This window comes from Euprymna scolopes, chromosome 1, assembly GCF_053919585.1.
Source record: "Euprymna scolopes isolate OS-2025 chromosome 1, ASM5391958v1, whole genome shotgun sequence".
Classification (NCBI taxonomy): Eukaryota; Metazoa; Mollusca; class Cephalopoda; order Sepiida; family Sepiolidae; genus Euprymna; species Euprymna scolopes.
The window spans coordinates 81,237,713-81,256,984 of NC_136482.1; the positions used below are offsets into that span (position 1 = coordinate 81,237,713).

Here is a 19,272-nt window from a genome sequence, read left to right on the forward strand (position 1 = left end):
TTTTCCAGCTATACCATAGCTAGCGATCTTATGAAGGTTGAAGTTTTTTGAGTACTATAATTGGAATACCATCAGGGCCAGTTGCTTTACTCGAATCAAGGTTTTTGATTAGCTTCACAATATCACATACAGATATACGTATATCACATAGCGTGTTTTCTGATACAGGAGGAAATATTGGGGGTTGGCGGTCTTGGTCGCAAAGGGTAGAATTAGCTGCAAAGTTCTTGACAAAGAGTTTGGCTTTGTCTGATGCTGACGAGATTACCTCAGGTCCATTGATAATAGTTGGGATGGAGCACACGCTTCTGTTCAGGATTCTGTTTGCTATTTGCCAAAACTGGTGGGAACCAAGCCGCTGCTCAGCTACTTTGGACTTAACAGATTGAGCATACAACTCTCTTGCGTTCCTTATTACTTTCTTACAATGGTTGCTGGCAGTCCTGAAAACGGCTTTAGTTTCCATACATCTATTACGTTTGAAGCAGTGGAAAAAGTGATTTCTGTGCGCAATGGCAGCAGCACATTCTGGAGAGAACCATGGCTGGCTGTTAGGTTTTTGCTGAAACTTTTTAGAGGGTATGAAATGGTCAATACCTACAATTAACCATTCAGTCAGGTCTAATACTATAGAGGACACATCCTTTTTAAACATGGAATGCAGAGGTAGATCAGATATAAATGTACGGAAGCTATCCCAGTCAGCCTTAGTGTATCGATATACTGTACGCTGAAGAGGTACGTCTGGGGACTTATTACATTTCATTTTTATCTTAATTGATACAACAGAGTGGTCGGAAGATCCAAGAGGCGACAGAACAGAAACTGAACATAGTTCAGGGCAAGTTGTGAGAAAAAGGTCTAGTAGGCTCGCATACTGGCCGTCATTATCGGGCACACGGGTAGGTTCCTGAACAATCTGAGTGAGGTCATAGGCAATGGAGAAATCATGACAGAACCTCCCCTCATCATCGGTCTTGTTTGAGTGGGTCAACCATTCGACGTTGTGAATATTGAAGTCTCCACATACGTGAATGTTAGCTGAAGGATAAGTAGAAAGGACTTGGTCAATTTTCTCAGATATGCTTTGAAAGATAGTAACTCCGCTGTTGTGGGGGCGATAGAGAGTAAATATAAATGCAGTAGTGTGAGCTAAAGCAACCCGGAAGCACATATAGGGTAAGTTAGGATCTTCCCTGGAGATGTCCCTCCCACATGGAAAGCTATCTTTAATATAGGCACATATTCCATGCCCATGGCGATCTTGGGGGTCAGATTTAGAAGTTAAGTTAGAGTATCCTGTAATTGCAAACTCATCTAGGGAAATAGCCTGTCCAATGCCAGTTTCACTTAAAAATAAAAGGTCTGGTTTAGTCTCCTGTAATTGAGTTTCAACCTCTGGAAGGTTAGAACGAAGACCCCTGATGTTGGAGAAGGAGACATGGTAGTAGGGGTCTACGTTGGAAGTAGTAGAACCGGGTTTAATCGTGTATTTTTTCTTGAAACTTGTCATGATGAAATTTTGGAATTTGTGGACTAGGTCGTCAGATTTACTTAAAGCAGGACAGAGAGGGGAAACTAAGAGAGAAAAAGAAACGAAGAATTTTTTTTTTTTTTTTTTTTTTTTTTTTGTAGCACATGATAAGGTAAAGCTGTAACAATTACCCACTAGTATGGCATGCCACCCAACATTGTTCGTTTGTAAAATACGTTAAAATATGATATTTTAATTATGCAGATTTTGTATTTATTATTAAAGAACCAATTCTCTATTGATTATTATATATAGTGATTTGAAAAGTTAAAAAATATATGAGTGCAATCATCTGAAATCAAAACATACATCTCTCTAGCGTTATTACCATATGAGCTAAGTCCATATACATATCAAGCATTAAAAATAATGTTGTTAAACCTATAAATGTATATTAGCAGAGTTTACAGCCCTGTCAAGTTCCAAGTTTTCAATTTTGCCCCCTTACCAGCTATTTTTCTGGCTAAAAAAAACAAATTGATTTTGTTCCCACACGTCCAAATACCCCATATATCAAGTTTCAAGTATGTAGACCAAGATTGACAAAGTAGTTTGGTAGAGACCATACTGAGATAGAGATAGAAATTTACTGTAAATGCAGTTCAAATGCTATAAAATTATGGAAAATGTGCGAAAATAGAACTATGCGTAATAGTGAAATGAAACTAGTCATCCAATAAGAAAACAAACAAAAAAAAGCAAACAGTGAATTAATAAAAGTTCTTTGTTGAAAGTATATGCAAATTAGTACAAACTCAAATCTATAAAAGGTGATAACATGCATGTGAACAAAAATGCATGTGAAACGTGATAATTTATATAGAAACAGAAAAAGTGAGTGAAAGGTGATAATGTATGTGCAAACATATGGACCCTTATTATTCCTGATTTTCATAAATGACCTCCCTGATGAAATTGTCTCTGAGATGGGTGTATTTGCTAACGACATCACGCTCTATAACAGGCACGAGGGGAAAACGAATGAACACAGATCCAAGGCAATCACAGAAACCCTAGATGAAAAACCTCCAGTCTGTAGTGGAATGGGGCCAAAAATGGATGATAACATTCAATGCTGCCAAGACTAAGCTTGTTTCCTTTAATAATTACAAGACAAAAAACCTTCTCAACCACCAATAGCTATGGCTAAAGATACATTACCTGAAAGTACTTTGTTCAAGCTCCTCAGCTTAATGTTCACAGGGAACATAAGTTGAAACAGATACATCGATGGTATTGTCAAGCCTGCTGTGAAGTAGGTGGGCTCTCTCTACCATGCTAGAAAGTTACTTACGCCTGAAAATATCCTGTATCTCTACAAGGCCACCATTCGCCCATGTATGGAGTTGTCACATTTAGGCTGGTGCATCTGCTACTAGTTTCTCACTCCTGGACAGGGTTTAAAAGAGAGTCACCAACCTGATAAGTCTTGAACTGTCATCTAAGCTTCAACCTCTGTTCCATTGACGAAATCTTGCATGCCTCTGCCTGTTTTACAAGTATTTTAATGGTGGATACTCCGACAAACTACAAGCCCTTGTACACCCTCAACGTAAATACCCACCGACAAACTCGACAAACAGCAAAGTTACACCCCTACACAGTAAAGATCCCTAGATGTAAGAAAGCCGTCTACTCTAATAGTTTCTTCCCCAGAACTGCTAGACTTTGGAATTCCCTTCTGGGTTCCTGCTTCCCCAACTGTACTGACATGTAGAAGTTCAAGTGTAATGTGAACAGACGCTTTGCTACTCAACTCCCTACATAGTATCCCTGCAACTTATGTCTCTAATAGATCATCAAAGTTGCATTGTGCCTTGTTTGGGGTGAAAATGTAATAAAAAAAAATATGCGTTAAAAGCTATAATATATGTACGAACATAAATGTGTGTGAAAAATGATAATGTACATTCAAACATGAATGTATAAAAGGTAATAACATATGTACAAACCTCGCATGTAAGAGGCTCAGGTTTTGAATCCCGAGTTTGGATATGTCTAACTAATGAGCCTAAATGAGGGTGAAACTCAAATCTTGAACTTCCGGTAAGAGAAAACCCTTGTTTTGTGAGGAGTGAAAAAAACATTTACTCTTGGAATATTATCTGCTCTATTAAACACTTTGGATTATGGCTATATCTAAGATATTAAGCACTTCTGTAAGTAACAAGACCTCCAGAGCACTACTAAAACCAATTTTATCATCCCTCCTCTAGAAAAGTAATTATGTGATCAGTGAAAACAAAAAAGAAACATGAGCTCTGCAGAGCACTACTAAAAATACTAAATATAATTAAGAATGCCTCCAGAGCACTACTAAAATTACCAAATATAATTAAGAATTCCTCCAGAGTACTACTAAACTAAGTGTCCCTCTTTCTTTTCTTTGTAGTTAAAAACAAAAATAAATTCACGCAAAATATTTTTTGACCTCATTTCAGCATGGAAAGGTTGCTAGAAAAGATGTGATGACGTTAAAATTTGAGACATTGTGACAAGCAAATTCAGAGTTTTAGCATCATTATAGATATGTATACTTTTGTTAAGAGCATTATTTTGTGTAAAGATATATCAACATATATGAATCATTTTTTTTTCTCAATCCTTCAAAAATCAAATTTAGATTTTCAATTTTACTGATAAAAAATAAACAAAAAATTCACTTTGAAATGCGCAAACATTTTTTTTTTTTCTTTTTCAAAGCATTAAATTTATCGATTATCTGAGGATTAAGATTTAAGATTGTTCCTTTTATAAATTGCAATTTAAATTTAAGTATTACTTTTTTATAAAGGTTTTTACTTTATAGAAATATAGTTTCATTAGCTGTACTTCTCTTGTGTTTGCCTGGGAGTATATTTACTTTTATTTCATTTCATTTTTTTTTTTTAACTATTGCTTTTTCTATTCCAAATTATTTTTTAAATAGGACTTTTAAAATTAATTTTTAATTTTTTACCACAGACGCTATTGTTTTATGAAAAATTAACAAAAACTAAATTTTTAAAAGGATTTTATTTGGATTAGAATTAAATAGAAAAATCTTTTATAAAGTTAGCTAGCCATGTCTAATAACATCTTCTTACAATTGAGGCTGGACTAAAAAGAAAGAAAGAGAGGGAGGGCAGGGGGTTATTTTATTGTTAGTGATAATTCAGGCTTATACTAAAAGCTGTCAACTGTCAGTTTTGGGTCAACGTTTTTTTTTTTTTTTTTGCATGTCAAATGATGAGACATTTTGATTTGAGCAAAGTTGTCAGTTGGCAAAAGAAAGAAGAAAGCAGATGCACTGTAATTTTGTAATGTTTAAAACGTTTTTAATTCTAGATGTATAAACTGAAAATAGTTATTTGTTTTTTGTTTGAGAAGAGGTGGAGTAGAAATTGATTGTAATCTTCCATATTTGAGCATGTATGGACAACTTCAGTTTGTTTGACTCTGTTCAAATGGAAACCTCCTTTTTTACATGTACGTAATGCATTACAATTTCATGTTTCTCACTTTCTTGTCTATCATTACAAAGTTTTTCTAAATCTTGTATTTTGGAATTCATGTTTGCATCACTGTTTGCCAGAATCTAGTAAATATATGATAATCCTGGGTCTTCCTGGTGGTTTCTTCCATGGTCTTAAGAATCTATGCAATGCTTTTCTGATTGGTAGATCTTTGTCTAGATGTACATGCACAAGCCATCTGTTTGATTTTGATATTTCAAGGCTCATTTTGGATATTCTCATATAATCGAGTGTTGACAAATTATATATATATATATATATATATATATATATATATTATTTGTGGAAGTTAGTATGAAATATTTCTTATTCATGGAAGTCATGAAAATGACTAACTGAAATGTAGAGAATTTGTGAATCATGTTGATAAACAACTTTAATTAATGACATTGTTTTTTTTATACTTAATTGATTATTTATTTTGACTTTTGTAAATTTAAAATTGATTTTCCTTTCTTTTCAGGCCTAAAGATAGCAGTCCTTTAGAATTGGCTCATCGACAGAATCAGCAATTGATGTTTGCTTACAAGGCCAGATTAGCACAGACCAACAGGGGCAAGAAACAACAAGACCTTGTAAGCAGGTTTTTTTTTTACTTTTCCATTCCACTTGTATATTGTTTTATATGTGTGTACATATATATGTACCTTTTTATGAAGATTAAAATTGAAATATAATATTAAATTTTATGTTCAGAATCCTTATAATTTTGATCAAAATTCATTACATGATTTTGATTCTAGAAAATGTCTAAAATTTAAGCTAAAGGGATCTTAAGAAGAAATTGAAATGCAGGGATTATTGCTTGATTGGTTTAATTTGCATTGAACTTTATCCAGTTATTAGATATAATTTATATATGAGAATGTGTGTGTTGAACTTTTAATTTACAAACTGGAAATTTGATATATACGATATTCAAATATGTGGAAAACTGTTTTATCTGTTTTCATCCAGAAAAAAGGGTTGCTATGGGGTCAAAATTGAAAAATTGTTATGTGGAAGTGATCAGGTTTTTATCTGTTTGCTAACTGTTTCACATTACAGATTACTTATGTTAAGAGTAAATAGTTTGAAAACACCTTTTAAAGATCGTGTCACGTTGGTATAATAATTATTATACTTGACTCACTGTCTAGGTTTTGGTTTCAATCTCAGCTCAAGTATTTGTTCTTTTTTGTACATACAAGAAGTGAACGGTTTAGAAAAAAATATAATATTAACAAGCATGTTTCTTTCCGTTTTTCCTTTTACTTTATTTTAAGGAATTTAACTTTGTGTTTAATACCTACAGTATTTCTGTTTATAATTGAGAATTCTGCATTAATTAAAATAGAATATTTATGCATATTTTACAACTGGGCAATGCCGGGTGGCCTGCTATTAGATTGGTGCAAAAATAATGTTGTATTTTGATGAGGTTGAATACCAAAAAAATGAAATTATTTTTGCATCAACCTAATAGTAACTGGATAAAGTTCAATGCAAATCTAATGTGTTTAATGAGAGATTTTTGCTGATGTTACTTTTTAAAATCTTTTTAAAATGCTCAAAAAATAACTGAAATTTGGAAAATATTAATTGATGTCTAATACCTATTGTAAAAATTTCACAAAAATTTGAGGTATCTGAAGATTCAAAAAGGACTTCCACCCCTCCATCCTTTTTTTACACACTTTGCATAGAATTAAATTAAACTAAATATAATCCACATTCAGACTCTTTATAACTAGCAATAAAATTGATGATGATCGGTTAATTAGTTTAGGAGTGAATCTTGTATATACTAATATATAAACATAATCTAATTTTATGCAGCCAGATATATGTATATATGAAGAGAGATACAATATATATACTGCTCCACATTTGGGGGTGCCAAATTGGTAAAAGGGAAAATTATTCCCAACTCGTATTTAAGTAAAAATGCACTTTCATATAAATAATTGAATTCATTCAAAGCATATCGCAAAAACAAATAAATAACATATATATAGAGAGAGAGAGAGAGACAGAGAGAGACGGAAAGTGATATAGTTGGGTCTTCTTTAGTATTTGAAAATTTTCCAATGATAAAAGTTGGCTTATGTAGGTTCTAAGTCGGTTGCATACAGATCTAGCTCCCCCCCTCCTCAATTTAAATTTCTAGAAGGCCGTACATTAGTGTTAAAATTCTACTGTTGTCACTAAGAACACGAAAGAAGAGAATGCTTTTATGTGACAATATTGTTGGATCAAAAAAGAGTTGATGTGAAACTTGCAATTAGAGGAAAGCGAAATTAGTGTGAACAAAAAAAAAAGTTATTTTGTGATCATATGAATAAGAAATTTAGTTGACAAGCGAGCTGGTTGGCTTTGTAACTGGTGTGAGTTACAGACTGACATTTTTACAGAGTTTGGGAAAAACAGGAGTAGATTCTATTTTATTTTGGGAGTAGAAGAGAGGAGAATCTGAGGTACAATGAGAGAAAGAAAGAGAGTCAGAGTCCGAATCCACTTTACTGGATTCTCACCTCAATATAATAAACTGCATATTTTGTAGCTATTACTCAGAATAATAATTTTTTTTGAATTGTTATTTATTTTTCATTCTTAAAAGTGACCACTGCTCCTCAGTTGTGCAGCTTTAGTGATCAATGTCGGTCGGATCATTCCTTTCTTGATTTTTTTACAATGTTGGAAGAGTAGTAATCTGATGGATCTGGAATCTTTAAGATCTAGGGCCTTCATCAGAATAGCAACCGTTTTTTGCAAGTGGGTATCAATCCATGGGGACATCACGAGGAGGAGTAAAAGGTACATCTTGCTGGTACTATGATCAGTATATCACATTTTATGATCATGAGGAGAAATAAAGGAGTACATTTAACAGTGGTGGTTGTTTCTGTGTGTGACGTTTTTATTTTTAAAATGGACCAAACATTGTATTTAGGGACTCGCAAAGAAAATAATATTTGATACAAACATTTTAGATGTAAAAAAAATAAAAATTATTTATTTTGTTCGATTTCACATGCAAGTCGCCAACACATCTTTACAACACAACGCAATATGTTCTCTCTTTCCTGTCAGATAGCAGTCATTTGTTTTTAGCTAGTAATTCCTTCTAAGACCTACAGGTTAGCTGGCTCGCTTTCTAAGAGGTAGGAGGAGGAGACTCAAGTGTTTGTCAAGCGTACCTTCCAATTTGGATCATGCATTGATACAAACAATCTGTTATCTAATAGGTTTTTACATAGACTAGCTGTATCTATCTGGTGTTGCTCAGGAACCTTTTGTCTTTAGATTTAAATTTCATTGCCCCCCCCCTTGCCTTTTCTTTGAATTTATTTTCTTATGGTAATGTTTTAATCTTTATAAATTTTTTAAATATGCATAGCTTTCAAAACTTTTAATGTTTTAATACATGAGGATTTGCTGGAAATTTTAAAGCCAGAAATGAATTTCTATTCAACAGTTTAAATGCTTCTAAATTCCTTTCAAATTTTACGAGGTCACACACTAATTCATTTTTTTTTTATCAGCTATTAACAAAAGATTAAAATGGCTAGTTTATTCATGAAGAAAGCAAGACACATTTTAAAAAATTTTGTTTTATTTTATGTTATTGCATTTTTTATTTCAAAATATATGATAAATAAAAAATAATAAACCTGTGTGGAATTATCAAAGTTATGTTAAAGCAAGAAATATGCAAACATAGAGAAAACACTTGAAAGTTGAATAGTAAGAGTTATTCATCTTGATTATTACATTTTGTATGATTCATGTTAAAATGGGCAAGCTGGAAAGGTAGGGAACAGCCGATCACAAAGGGCCAATTATAAAAGTTTTTCTTCAAATATGTGGGTAATTAAGGAAATTAAAGGATTGTTATTTTTGAAACCCCTCCCACCAGCAGCAGCAGCACCACCACCACCAAAAAATTTTTTTTATTTCAATATTATTTGAAAATAAACAAATGATTATAAATATTAAACAAAAACCTTATGGGGGAATTTTGATTGTTGCTTGTTTTACGATATCTGAATAACTCAGTTTAACACCTGAACATATAAAGAGGGCTAAAAACAAATAGAACTGAATATGACATTGCATTCTATACAAGACCACAGAAAATATTTTTGGTTAAAGCAAAAAAAAAGATTACTTTAAATATCATGGTAAAACAAAATAAGCTGAGATGTCTTGCTATAAACAAAGAATAATATATCTGTAAATACTAAATGTATAAAATAATTTTTTTATAAGAAAATTTTATGTTGATATTTTTATCATTTCAGAGTTTAACCATTCAGAGGAAAATGGCTGAAAATATTGCAATTGCAAAAGCTAGAGAAGAAGCTGTATCCTTCAATCTTTTATTCAGTTTATAGTCTATTTATTTAATATTCTCCTCCCTATTTATACCAGATTAGTTTGAAGTAACCAAGCAGTAAAAACATTTTTAGTTCAAATAATAAAATTTATTAATATTTTTTCATTCTTTTCAAAGGTACAAACAGATTTTGATCCTTTGGTTATTTCTAATTCATCCTTTATTTCTTATTTGATACTCTCCCCCTCAATCTTATGTCATAATTCTTCTTATAGTTAATTCCTTGATATGTTTGAAGTAATTGACACAATAAGTTAGTCTATTTTTATTACATGCTTTACCCTAACTGGTGAATACTTTTAGCATGATACTCTGAATCATTGAGTAGATTCAACCCAGACACCAATTATTTTGATTAATACCAGCTCTATCCTCATGATATTGATCACTTTTTTGGTATCAACCTTTTACTGAACTGTTTGTCTGAATCAGCTCATTAATTTGGATTAGTACAATGAATTAGTTTGACATTCTTTTATTTATATCTATTATTATACTGAAGTTGTGTTAACATTTGTTTCTCGAAGGTGTTTTTTTTATAAATTTTAGTCACAGAAAAAATATTCTTAAATATTCCTTGGTTCTGCAATTGAATTATACTCGACCCCCCTCCCCCCAAAAAAAACTTGATTTTAATTGTTCTCATTAGCCTTAATTTGCTATTAACTCCTAAAGTAATGCATCTCTTAAGTTTCAGCCTAGCACTCTCTTCCTCTCTCATATTTTGTTTGTCCTCCTTCCCTGCACTCTTATATCATTTCTATCACTCTCAGTTTATTCACAGTCAAATGTAAGAAAAGAAAACAATAAAAATATAAGAATAGTCTATCATTAACAAACGGCAATAAAACCATAAGTAGTACGTATTTAGAATTCGGCTTAATAAATAAAAACAAAAAATACAGAAAATACAGGAAAATCTTTATGATGTACCCACCCATTACAGAATGAAGATGTCATATTCCAAAAATCACATAAAATGATTGAAGTTTTTTTGTTTTTTTTTAACTAAGAAAATCAAATCTTATGATGAGCAATATGGGAGAACCAGGAGCTGCCATGATTTTGGAATGTGTTTAAATTCAAAGACTGACAACTCAATTCAAATTATTGAGATCCAAATTAACCTTGTAATTGCTACAATTCACTCTTAAAATCACTAAAAATCGGACAAAATAATTTTCTATAGATATAAAAAAAACTATTTGATCAATTGATCTGATTTTTGAAATATGACATCTTCATTTTGTGATAAGTATGTATAGCATAAAGATTTTTCTGTATTTTCTTTTTAAAGGAAGTCTAATTCTAAATAACACTAAAAGGGATGAGGATATATATATATATATATATATATATATATATATATATATATATATATATATATATATATATAAAGAAAGGAGGAGATAAAGTGAGCAGAAAGTGTTTGATTAGTGATTTTTGTCTTTGTATTTTTTTTTTTGTATTTGACTGACTTTGCAAATCCACTTTTAATTCAAACAATCTAACCTGAGTTGAATGGCTCACATTATTCCATCATATACAATACTTTACAAAACAAAATACTAAATTGTTTTCTTGTATCAAGCATTTTTTGTGTCTTCATGATTTGTTTATACTTTAATTGATTCATTAGTTAGCGAAAAAGATGAAAGAACGACAACAACTTTTGGAACAACAAGCAGCACGGTAAGAAGACAACTTTGCAAAACATTAAATTTATCAAAACGTTATCATAAAAAGACTTTTGTGAAAAAACTGTCTGGTACAATTATATCACTGGTATTTGAAACAAGGATCCTGTGTAATGAACTAAGTAACATAGGCTATTAAATATTTACCTTTTGTATGAAACAAGTTCCTTAGGGAACCTTAAAGCCATCAGAATAAAACTTTGTATCTTTTAATTTTAATCAAGTTTAAACTACAAATAAATGAGTTACAATTGTATAAATTGTTAAAGTATAAACAAATTAATTATTTTCAAATCATTCAAGATTTTTAGCTTCATCAAATTGATCAGCATCAAGGCCTATAATTTCAGTTGTGTAATGTCTGTTTTCAGAATTCATCAGAACATTTTTTTATATAGATTTAAATTATTTTAAAATGATTTGTACTTATTTAAGATTTGCAGTTATTAACAAGTTCAAGAAGGTGTTTCAGCTCTTAATATTAAATTTTGATCTTATCTCGTCTCTATTTCTATTTTTATAGCTTATTTTTAAATCTGTAAAGTGTTTTCTCTGAGATAAAACAACTATTTTTCTGAGCTATTTGAAAAAAGTAAAAATATTACTGAAAAACCATATGAATTACTTATATGATGTTCTTTTGTGAAGTTTTATAAAAGGATGGGTGAGGTGGAAGCTACAGCTTTGAGATCATAGTTATAATACATTAACTGACATATGGGCATATATTGATTAAAACCAGACTTTTATTGTTATGAATGGTCCAGATCTCTATATTATTAAAATTCTATGCTCATTTTTTTCTGTGTTTGTATATCTCATCATTATTATTTTTTATTTAGTATTGAAATAAAAAATACAATAACATAAAATATGCAAATCAACTTTAAAAAAAATACTATTAAAAAATAATTATGAAATTAAATCTGCTATATTGTATTCTGGATTCTCCTTAAACAAGTCAGCTATTTAAATTTATTTTTTTTTTATTTTAAAATTATTAACGAATCTTCATGTATTAAAAGTTTAAAACAGGATTATGTTAACAAAATTAGTTATAGCTTTATAACAATTTGATTTGGTTAATAATTTATAAATAACATAATAAGCAAAAATAAAAAGCTGTTGTGAGTTAAATTTAAGTATTACAGTATTTTAATACTGACATCTAACTTTGCAAATCTTTTTTTTTACTTAATTTTTCTTTATTTAAATTTTTAAAGATAGTTTAAAAAACAAAATAAAAGCAAAAAAAAAGTGAAATGAAATTAAAAAAGATTTCCTGGCAATACTGAGTAGGTACAGCTAACCTATTGACTCTCTCTTAGAGGTTAGTAAAAAAATTTAATGCGTTTGGTAAAAGTTTTTTTTTGTCTGTTAACTGTACTGTAAGATTACCTAATCAAGTCTTATATAATTTGTGCGGTTACTTTTATCTGATAGGCGTTTTTCCTTCTCTATGGATCTCTCCAAAGATGATCAACAACAACGACAGATTTATAAAAAAATCCTGGATTATGAACTTGATGTGGTAAGGATTTTATGAATTTTTAAATATCAACTTTGCATTAAGATTTTTTCTCCATAGCGGCTGATCAACTTTTAATAGGAAATAATTCTTTTAAATTTTCACTGAAACTAAAAAATATTGTGTTTGCAAGTATGATATTTCCAAGATGTACATTAAAAGAAACGTTTTATATACTTTTTAAGTTTTGTGTGTTGTCTAAATAAATGTCATTTTGAGTGATTGAAGTTATCTCTATTGACTCATTAATGATTAATATTTCATGATTGGCATTGAAGTTTTATCAGGGGATTTGCAAATAAATTATTAACTGTAAATTTCATAAAATATTACAATAATACATAAATTACATCTATCAGAATCTTTTTTTTTCTTTAAAAATTTTTCTTTATTTAATTTTTTAAAGATAGTTTAAAAAAATAAGAAAAGCAAATGACTACAACAACAGATTTATAAAAAATGACTTACTTGAAAAAACATGTCTTTGAAAAAATAAATTTTGGTCTAGGGGTTGGTGGAGGTATACAAAGACCACCTTCTCTACCCAGTTTTTATTTTATTTTTTTTTTAGTAAAACCATCCATCTCTTATATAATGGTATTCATTCAAAGGATTCCATTAACCCACTAATCATTTGTTTGAAGTTAAAAACTAAAAATCTTTGACATTAACCTTTTAGATTTTTTTTTCATGTATTTCAGTTGAAATTAGGTTACATTAAGGATGATGAGCATTTTTAATGCATATTCAAATCCGTTATATTAAATTCATGTTCTTGATGCCGGCCACATTAAATATATAATATGTAAACAAAAGGTAGTAAATTCTGTTACCCCATTATATATTCAGTGACCACTAATAAATACACAAATTACATAAAAGTATATATATATATATATATATATATGATCATGTAATAAATTTCAACCTAGGTAAACTTCTATACAATTAGCTCAATAAATTTTCCAAATTTTAATTTCTAAAAATAAGAATAAAGCATTCTGATTCATTCAATAAGGTGTTTCTAGAGCAGAGATGAATTATTTGCAATTCTGATACTTCCAAACTGTGCCAAGCCAAGCTAATCATTTTTATCTTAGAACTGTTTCAGCTTAACAGTATCTATAAAAGTCTCAATTTTATAAAAATTACATTTACATAGTCAACAATACAAAAGATACGCACACGTTTTTTCAGCAAGCTGACAAAATATTTATTTACAAATATATATATAAAATCAGTCACAGACAGATATTTAACTATATCATGACTCTTCAGTATTTCTAGGCATGGCAAGTATTTTAAGCAACGATTTAAAAATCTGCCTTTTTGATAGCAGTTATATATCGTATGCATTACCAGCGATTAATTTTTTTTTTCAAGAGTTATATGTCTGTTTATATATGTTTTTTTCAAGAGTTATGTCTGTTTATATATATATATATATATATATATATATATATATATATATATATAGTGAACAAGCATCTTGCTGCTCAACTCTCTACATAGTGTCTCTGTATACATGGCACCAGATAGTAGTCTCTTATGTCTAACTGGCAGTGTGCCTTGTTTGTAAATATGTAAAATTTTAGATTTGTTTGAATATTTCTCACTAAATGTGCATTGCAACTTATGCCATATTAGATACAAACTGAGAGCTAGGCATTCAGTGTATTCGATGCTATATTTGAATTATAATTGTCGGGGTGAGGAAGGAGAGCTATATGTGGTCACCATGCAGCAACAGGCACACATAAATGACTATGATAAGGCCTACATTTATATGTATGTACTTGGAAATTTTCTCTTAAATTTGAGTAAGTTGAAGAATTTTTCTAAAGATTTTTGACCAATAAAAATATTTGAGGTCTTCAAGGACATCTCTTTCGTCTTGAATTAATTTCTATGTATTTGTTTCTTTGCCTTAATATTAAATGCCTTCTTTCTATCAGTTTTTCTGTTTTGTTGAAAATAAAAATGTTAATGGTTTATTTCATTTCCATTTTTAATGAATAAAGTAGCAAGTGGAATTTCTCTTTCTTTTTTTTTAACTTTTTAAAATCATTTTTTCTTATAGAGATGGCTTCAAGAATCAAGACAGAAATTATCTGCAGACCCCAAGAATTCGATCTTGATGAAAGAAGTTATACAGAATACATTTCGGTAAGCTTTCATTTAGATCCAATTATGGAGATGTAAGTTAAGGTAGGATGTACCTGGTTTTTCTTTAATTATCTTCTTCCTGACATAGCTGGAATTGTTATGTTAACTAAGATGACTTTTGATTTTATGATTGTGATTAATTTCAACTATTTTATTTGTGACATTTTTAAAGAGAGGCCTCTCCCTCTCTAATTATATTTAACCTCTGATGTTAATAATAATAAAATCATTTTAAAAAAATGCATAATTATACAAATTCTCAAAGTTTGAGCAAATTTTAATCAGTTTAAGAGCCCCCCCCCTTAATGTTAGCTTAACTTAAAAAAAAAAAATAAAATGAACTATAGCTTCAATCATCTAAGCATTATTTTTCATGTAATTTCCACCATTGAAATCCATTGTCTGAAATGAATTCAATAGTTTTTTTTAGTATATTGTGATATCCCAAACGCATATGGCATGGTTCATACCTATTTTCTTATTGGCTGTGTTGGGATTTTAGTGTAGTCAGTGCAGAGCACAGAGCCATAAATGACAAGTTACATACATGATAAAAACAACACACAGATATGAATACTGTATAAAGATGACTGTTGGACACAGATGTGTGTGTGTGCCGTTAGTGTTTTGTAATAAGTGTTTCTATGTCCGAGCTAAACCTCTCATCTCTGAAGTTCAGGGCTCACCTAAGACTAACTCTGATATTTCTTGTCAAGCACTGTCACTTTTTTCTCACATTCTCTATTGTTGTAACCCATTAGCGCTCCGGATTACAAGTTAAATGTGATCTCCAACTACAGGATCACAAATGTAACATCTGCAAAATGAGAACGATTAACGTAGAAATGGCAAAAAGTGCATGCAGGGACGGTATTTTGGGGTCACCTGTATACTTATATAACTATCCTGATTAATCTAGTTTCTTGGTGTGGGAGGGGGCAGTTTATAGTATCACAGGTAACCAAATAATATATTTATTTGCAATTTATTTGACTTTTATTTTTTTAAATATTTCTTTTCTTCAAATCAAAATATATAACTATATGAACAAATAAAGAGTTATGCCCCCCCCTTTTTTTAAATGGTAATCATTTGAAATCTTTACACCCCTGACTGATTGACTGATTCTATCCTTTGTTAGTGGTCACCATTCAACCACCCAGAAGTTGACTACTCCAGATATCCAATAAAGATAACATCCGTACAGTTTCTATTTGTAGGTGGTTATCTACAGATAATCTTGGACATCATTTTTCTCAAACAAGTCAATCCCAACATGATTCCCAATTCAACGAGATACTTATTTTAAACAAAAATATCTCATGAGTGATCGAACTCTAGCCAGAGACATTTTCAGTTCTCTTTGTCTCCCTTCCTTTGCCCAAGCATTTATCATCCACAACATCTGTCATTTCTAGACACCTCCAAAATATACTATACAGTGCATGTTTACAATATATTAGATAATAATAAGGTATTTGAATTTTTGAAATGACAATTGGTTATTTGTATTATTTGGATTCTTCAGACTACTGTGCTCATCTTGAGTGTCAATTTCACAATGTTTCAGTTGATATAACCTCCAACCTTCTTTAAGTGTATCTTGTCGAACTCTGGAAAGTTTCTGTTGAACTTGCAAATTTAGGCGAAATTTCGAATGGAACTCTTTATTTACTTCATGGAGGTAGCATGCTCTCATTCCGTCAGCCATGACTAGATAGAGGTCCTAAATAATTCGCAATTGTATTTTTTGGTCGCCCATACTGAGAATTGAACCTTTAACCTTCAAGAGAATATCAATTTTACAATTGATTTTTTCCAAGTACTCTAATCACTGCACCAGGGGTCTTTGTGATAGGTCTAGTTTTCTTCGAGAAAGATTGAAAATACTGTGTGGGCGACCGAAAAAAACAATTGCGAATTACTTAGGACTTCTATTCAGTCATTGATGATGGAATGAGAACATGCTACCCTTTTGAAGTAAATGAAGGGTTCCGTGCAAAATTTCGTCCAAATTCCTGAGTTCAACAGAAACATTCCTGAGTTCAACAAGATATACACCTGAAGAAGATCGGAGGTTACATCGACTGAAACGTTATGAAAATGACACTCAAGATGAGAACAGCAGTCCGAAGAATCCAAATAATAAGGTTAATATATACCTATAATTATATTTATAATGTTTATGTCGTTTCTTTCCACTTAACAACATGATTAACTTAAATCTATTTGTTTTTCAATTTGAATGAAAACTAATCCATCCATTTATTTGTTATTCTTTTCTTTATTCTTAAATCTTTTCTGTTCTAAATTTTCTATATTATTTTCTAGGTGTGTGGATCACCCCCTATCCATGATGGTTCAAAAATACCAGCACAAGTTGTGTCGTAACTTATTGAAATTGACCCAAAGCAGGCTTCATGAATTGAACGATGTGACCGTTCCATTAGATATGTCACAGACTGCTTCAAGAAATCGTCGGAAGAGTTCAACTCACTCTTTGCCAAAACAAGATCCGAATATTCTTTCAAAAGTCTCAGAAAATAAATCAATTTCTAACACCTCACATCAAGACTGCATAACAACTAAAAACAAGGACCTAGAAATGTCAACTTTCTCTGAAGACCCTTTGAGTGACGCCATTATCTCCACAAAAGATCAATTGAAAACGGCGTATGTTGATGGGAAAAAGATGGAATCTAAGTTGAGTCATGACATCGACAACGCTCTACAAATGTTTGAAAATTCCAAAATTGATACTAACGTTAAAAGTGATAGTGAGGATAGTGAAGACGGATCGGACAGTTCTGAACAATCTTTGTATAAATCTGAGGACGATCCAGAGGTTCGGTTGGAGCAGCTGACGATTGATGCCTACAAACGGCACCTGCAAAATTTTACAAAAGACATTTTGTTATATATGGAACGGTTAGTGAAAATGTTTGCAATGGCTTATGAAGAACTTGGATCAGCTGAGGGTAGAGATCAATGTTATGCTTTCATTGAGGACAAATTCTTCCGTCCAGTGTGGCCGCATTTGATTTTATTATACAGGTCAGTTATTCAGCTCATCATATTACATAGACGAAAGGCTTGAAGGGTGAAATTTAAAACTGAAAGGTCATTGATGAATAAAATATTTAGTTTGTTTGCTTCTTAGCAAATCAATCCTCTTTAATTAATACTAGATGTGCCTGTGACCTGTTGGGCCACAATGATTACCACTATTTGTTCTACTGTGATTTCATTTTAAAAGTCATAAACTGTGACATATGTTAATATATTCATCTTACACTAGCAGGACTTGTGGAAATTTCACAGGGGACTCATTCATATATAATATATTGTTGGCATTCTGTAAATGTTCAGTGTAAATGGAGATGCTCTGATATTATTGTTAAAACTGCAAAAGTATTCATCTAAGCTAGCACGAAAGTACGCTTAAATATGATGTTTTAATTCTTGCAGATTTCATATATATTATTATAAAGTTAATGTTCTATCGATTTTTATATATTATAAAGTTGTGATTTCAAAAATAAAAAATATATCTATATCACTTAGGTTCATCAGCTTGAATCGAAACCGAATCTCAAACTTAACTTTAGTTCCTTCAGCTATAATCAAAACCGAAACTAAAACTTATGAAGAATTCTTGATAAAATTATTTTTTTTAAATAGATTATAAGAGTGCCATTAGCTATAATCGAATTTGAAATCAAAACTTGAGGAATTCTTGGTAAAATTATATATAAAAAAATGGATGACCTAAGTGCCATCAGCTGTAACTGAAACCAAAATTATGAAGAATACTTAGGAAACTTCTTTATAAAAAAATTAAATGACTTGGGTACCATCAGATATAATTGAAACTGAAACCAAAAATTATTTATTACAAGAAATCCAAGTACATAACAATTACACAACCCGTATGTAAGCGTGACACAGAAAATAACAAACATGCTATTGTATTAATATATAAATAATTGAAAATGATTAGTCTTTTTACTTTTATTTATCCTTATTATTATTATTATTATTATTATTATTGTTGTTATTATTATTGTTGTTATTATTATTGTTGTTATTATTATTTTTGTTATTATTATTGTTGTTATTGTTATTATTATTATTGTTGTTATTATTATTGTTATTATTGTTATTATTATTATTGTTATTATTATTATTGTTATTATTGTTATTATTATTATTATTATTGTTATTATTATTATTGTTATTATTATTGTTATTATTATTATTGTTATTATTATTATTATTATTATTATTATTATTATTGTTATAGAAAAGTATTTATTTTTACTCATCTTCACCCTAAACTAGGCAGATTGTCACTGAGATGTAAGGGGAGCTACTGTTAATTAGGGGCCACACTCATAGATAATCCTAAGTGTAGTAAGATATTTGTTCACATTACATTTAAATTTTCACGTTCT

The 19,272-nt window shown here is 30.4% G+C and overlaps 1 protein-coding gene across 2 annotated transcripts in view; it reads left to right on the forward strand.

Annotated features, from left to right (window-relative positions):
- The window catches only part of LOC145242809 (VPS9 domain-containing protein 1-like), an 86,777-nt gene that overhangs the window by 49,468 nt on the left and 18,037 nt on the right, over positions 1–19,272 (forward strand). For both annotated transcript variants that reach the window (XM_080105947.1, XM_080105977.1), the window contains 6 exons: positions 5,513–5,624; positions 9,333–9,395; positions 11,067–11,119; positions 12,568–12,655; positions 14,733–14,818; positions 17,150–17,872. In XM_080105947.1, coding sequence (XP_079962073.1) covers positions 5,513–5,624; positions 9,333–9,395; positions 11,067–11,119; positions 12,568–12,655; positions 14,733–14,818; positions 17,150–17,872 — 1,125 coding nt within the window. The remainder of the gene's footprint in view (positions 1–5,512; positions 5,625–9,332; positions 9,396–11,066; positions 11,120–12,567; positions 12,656–14,732; positions 14,819–17,149; positions 17,873–19,272) is intronic.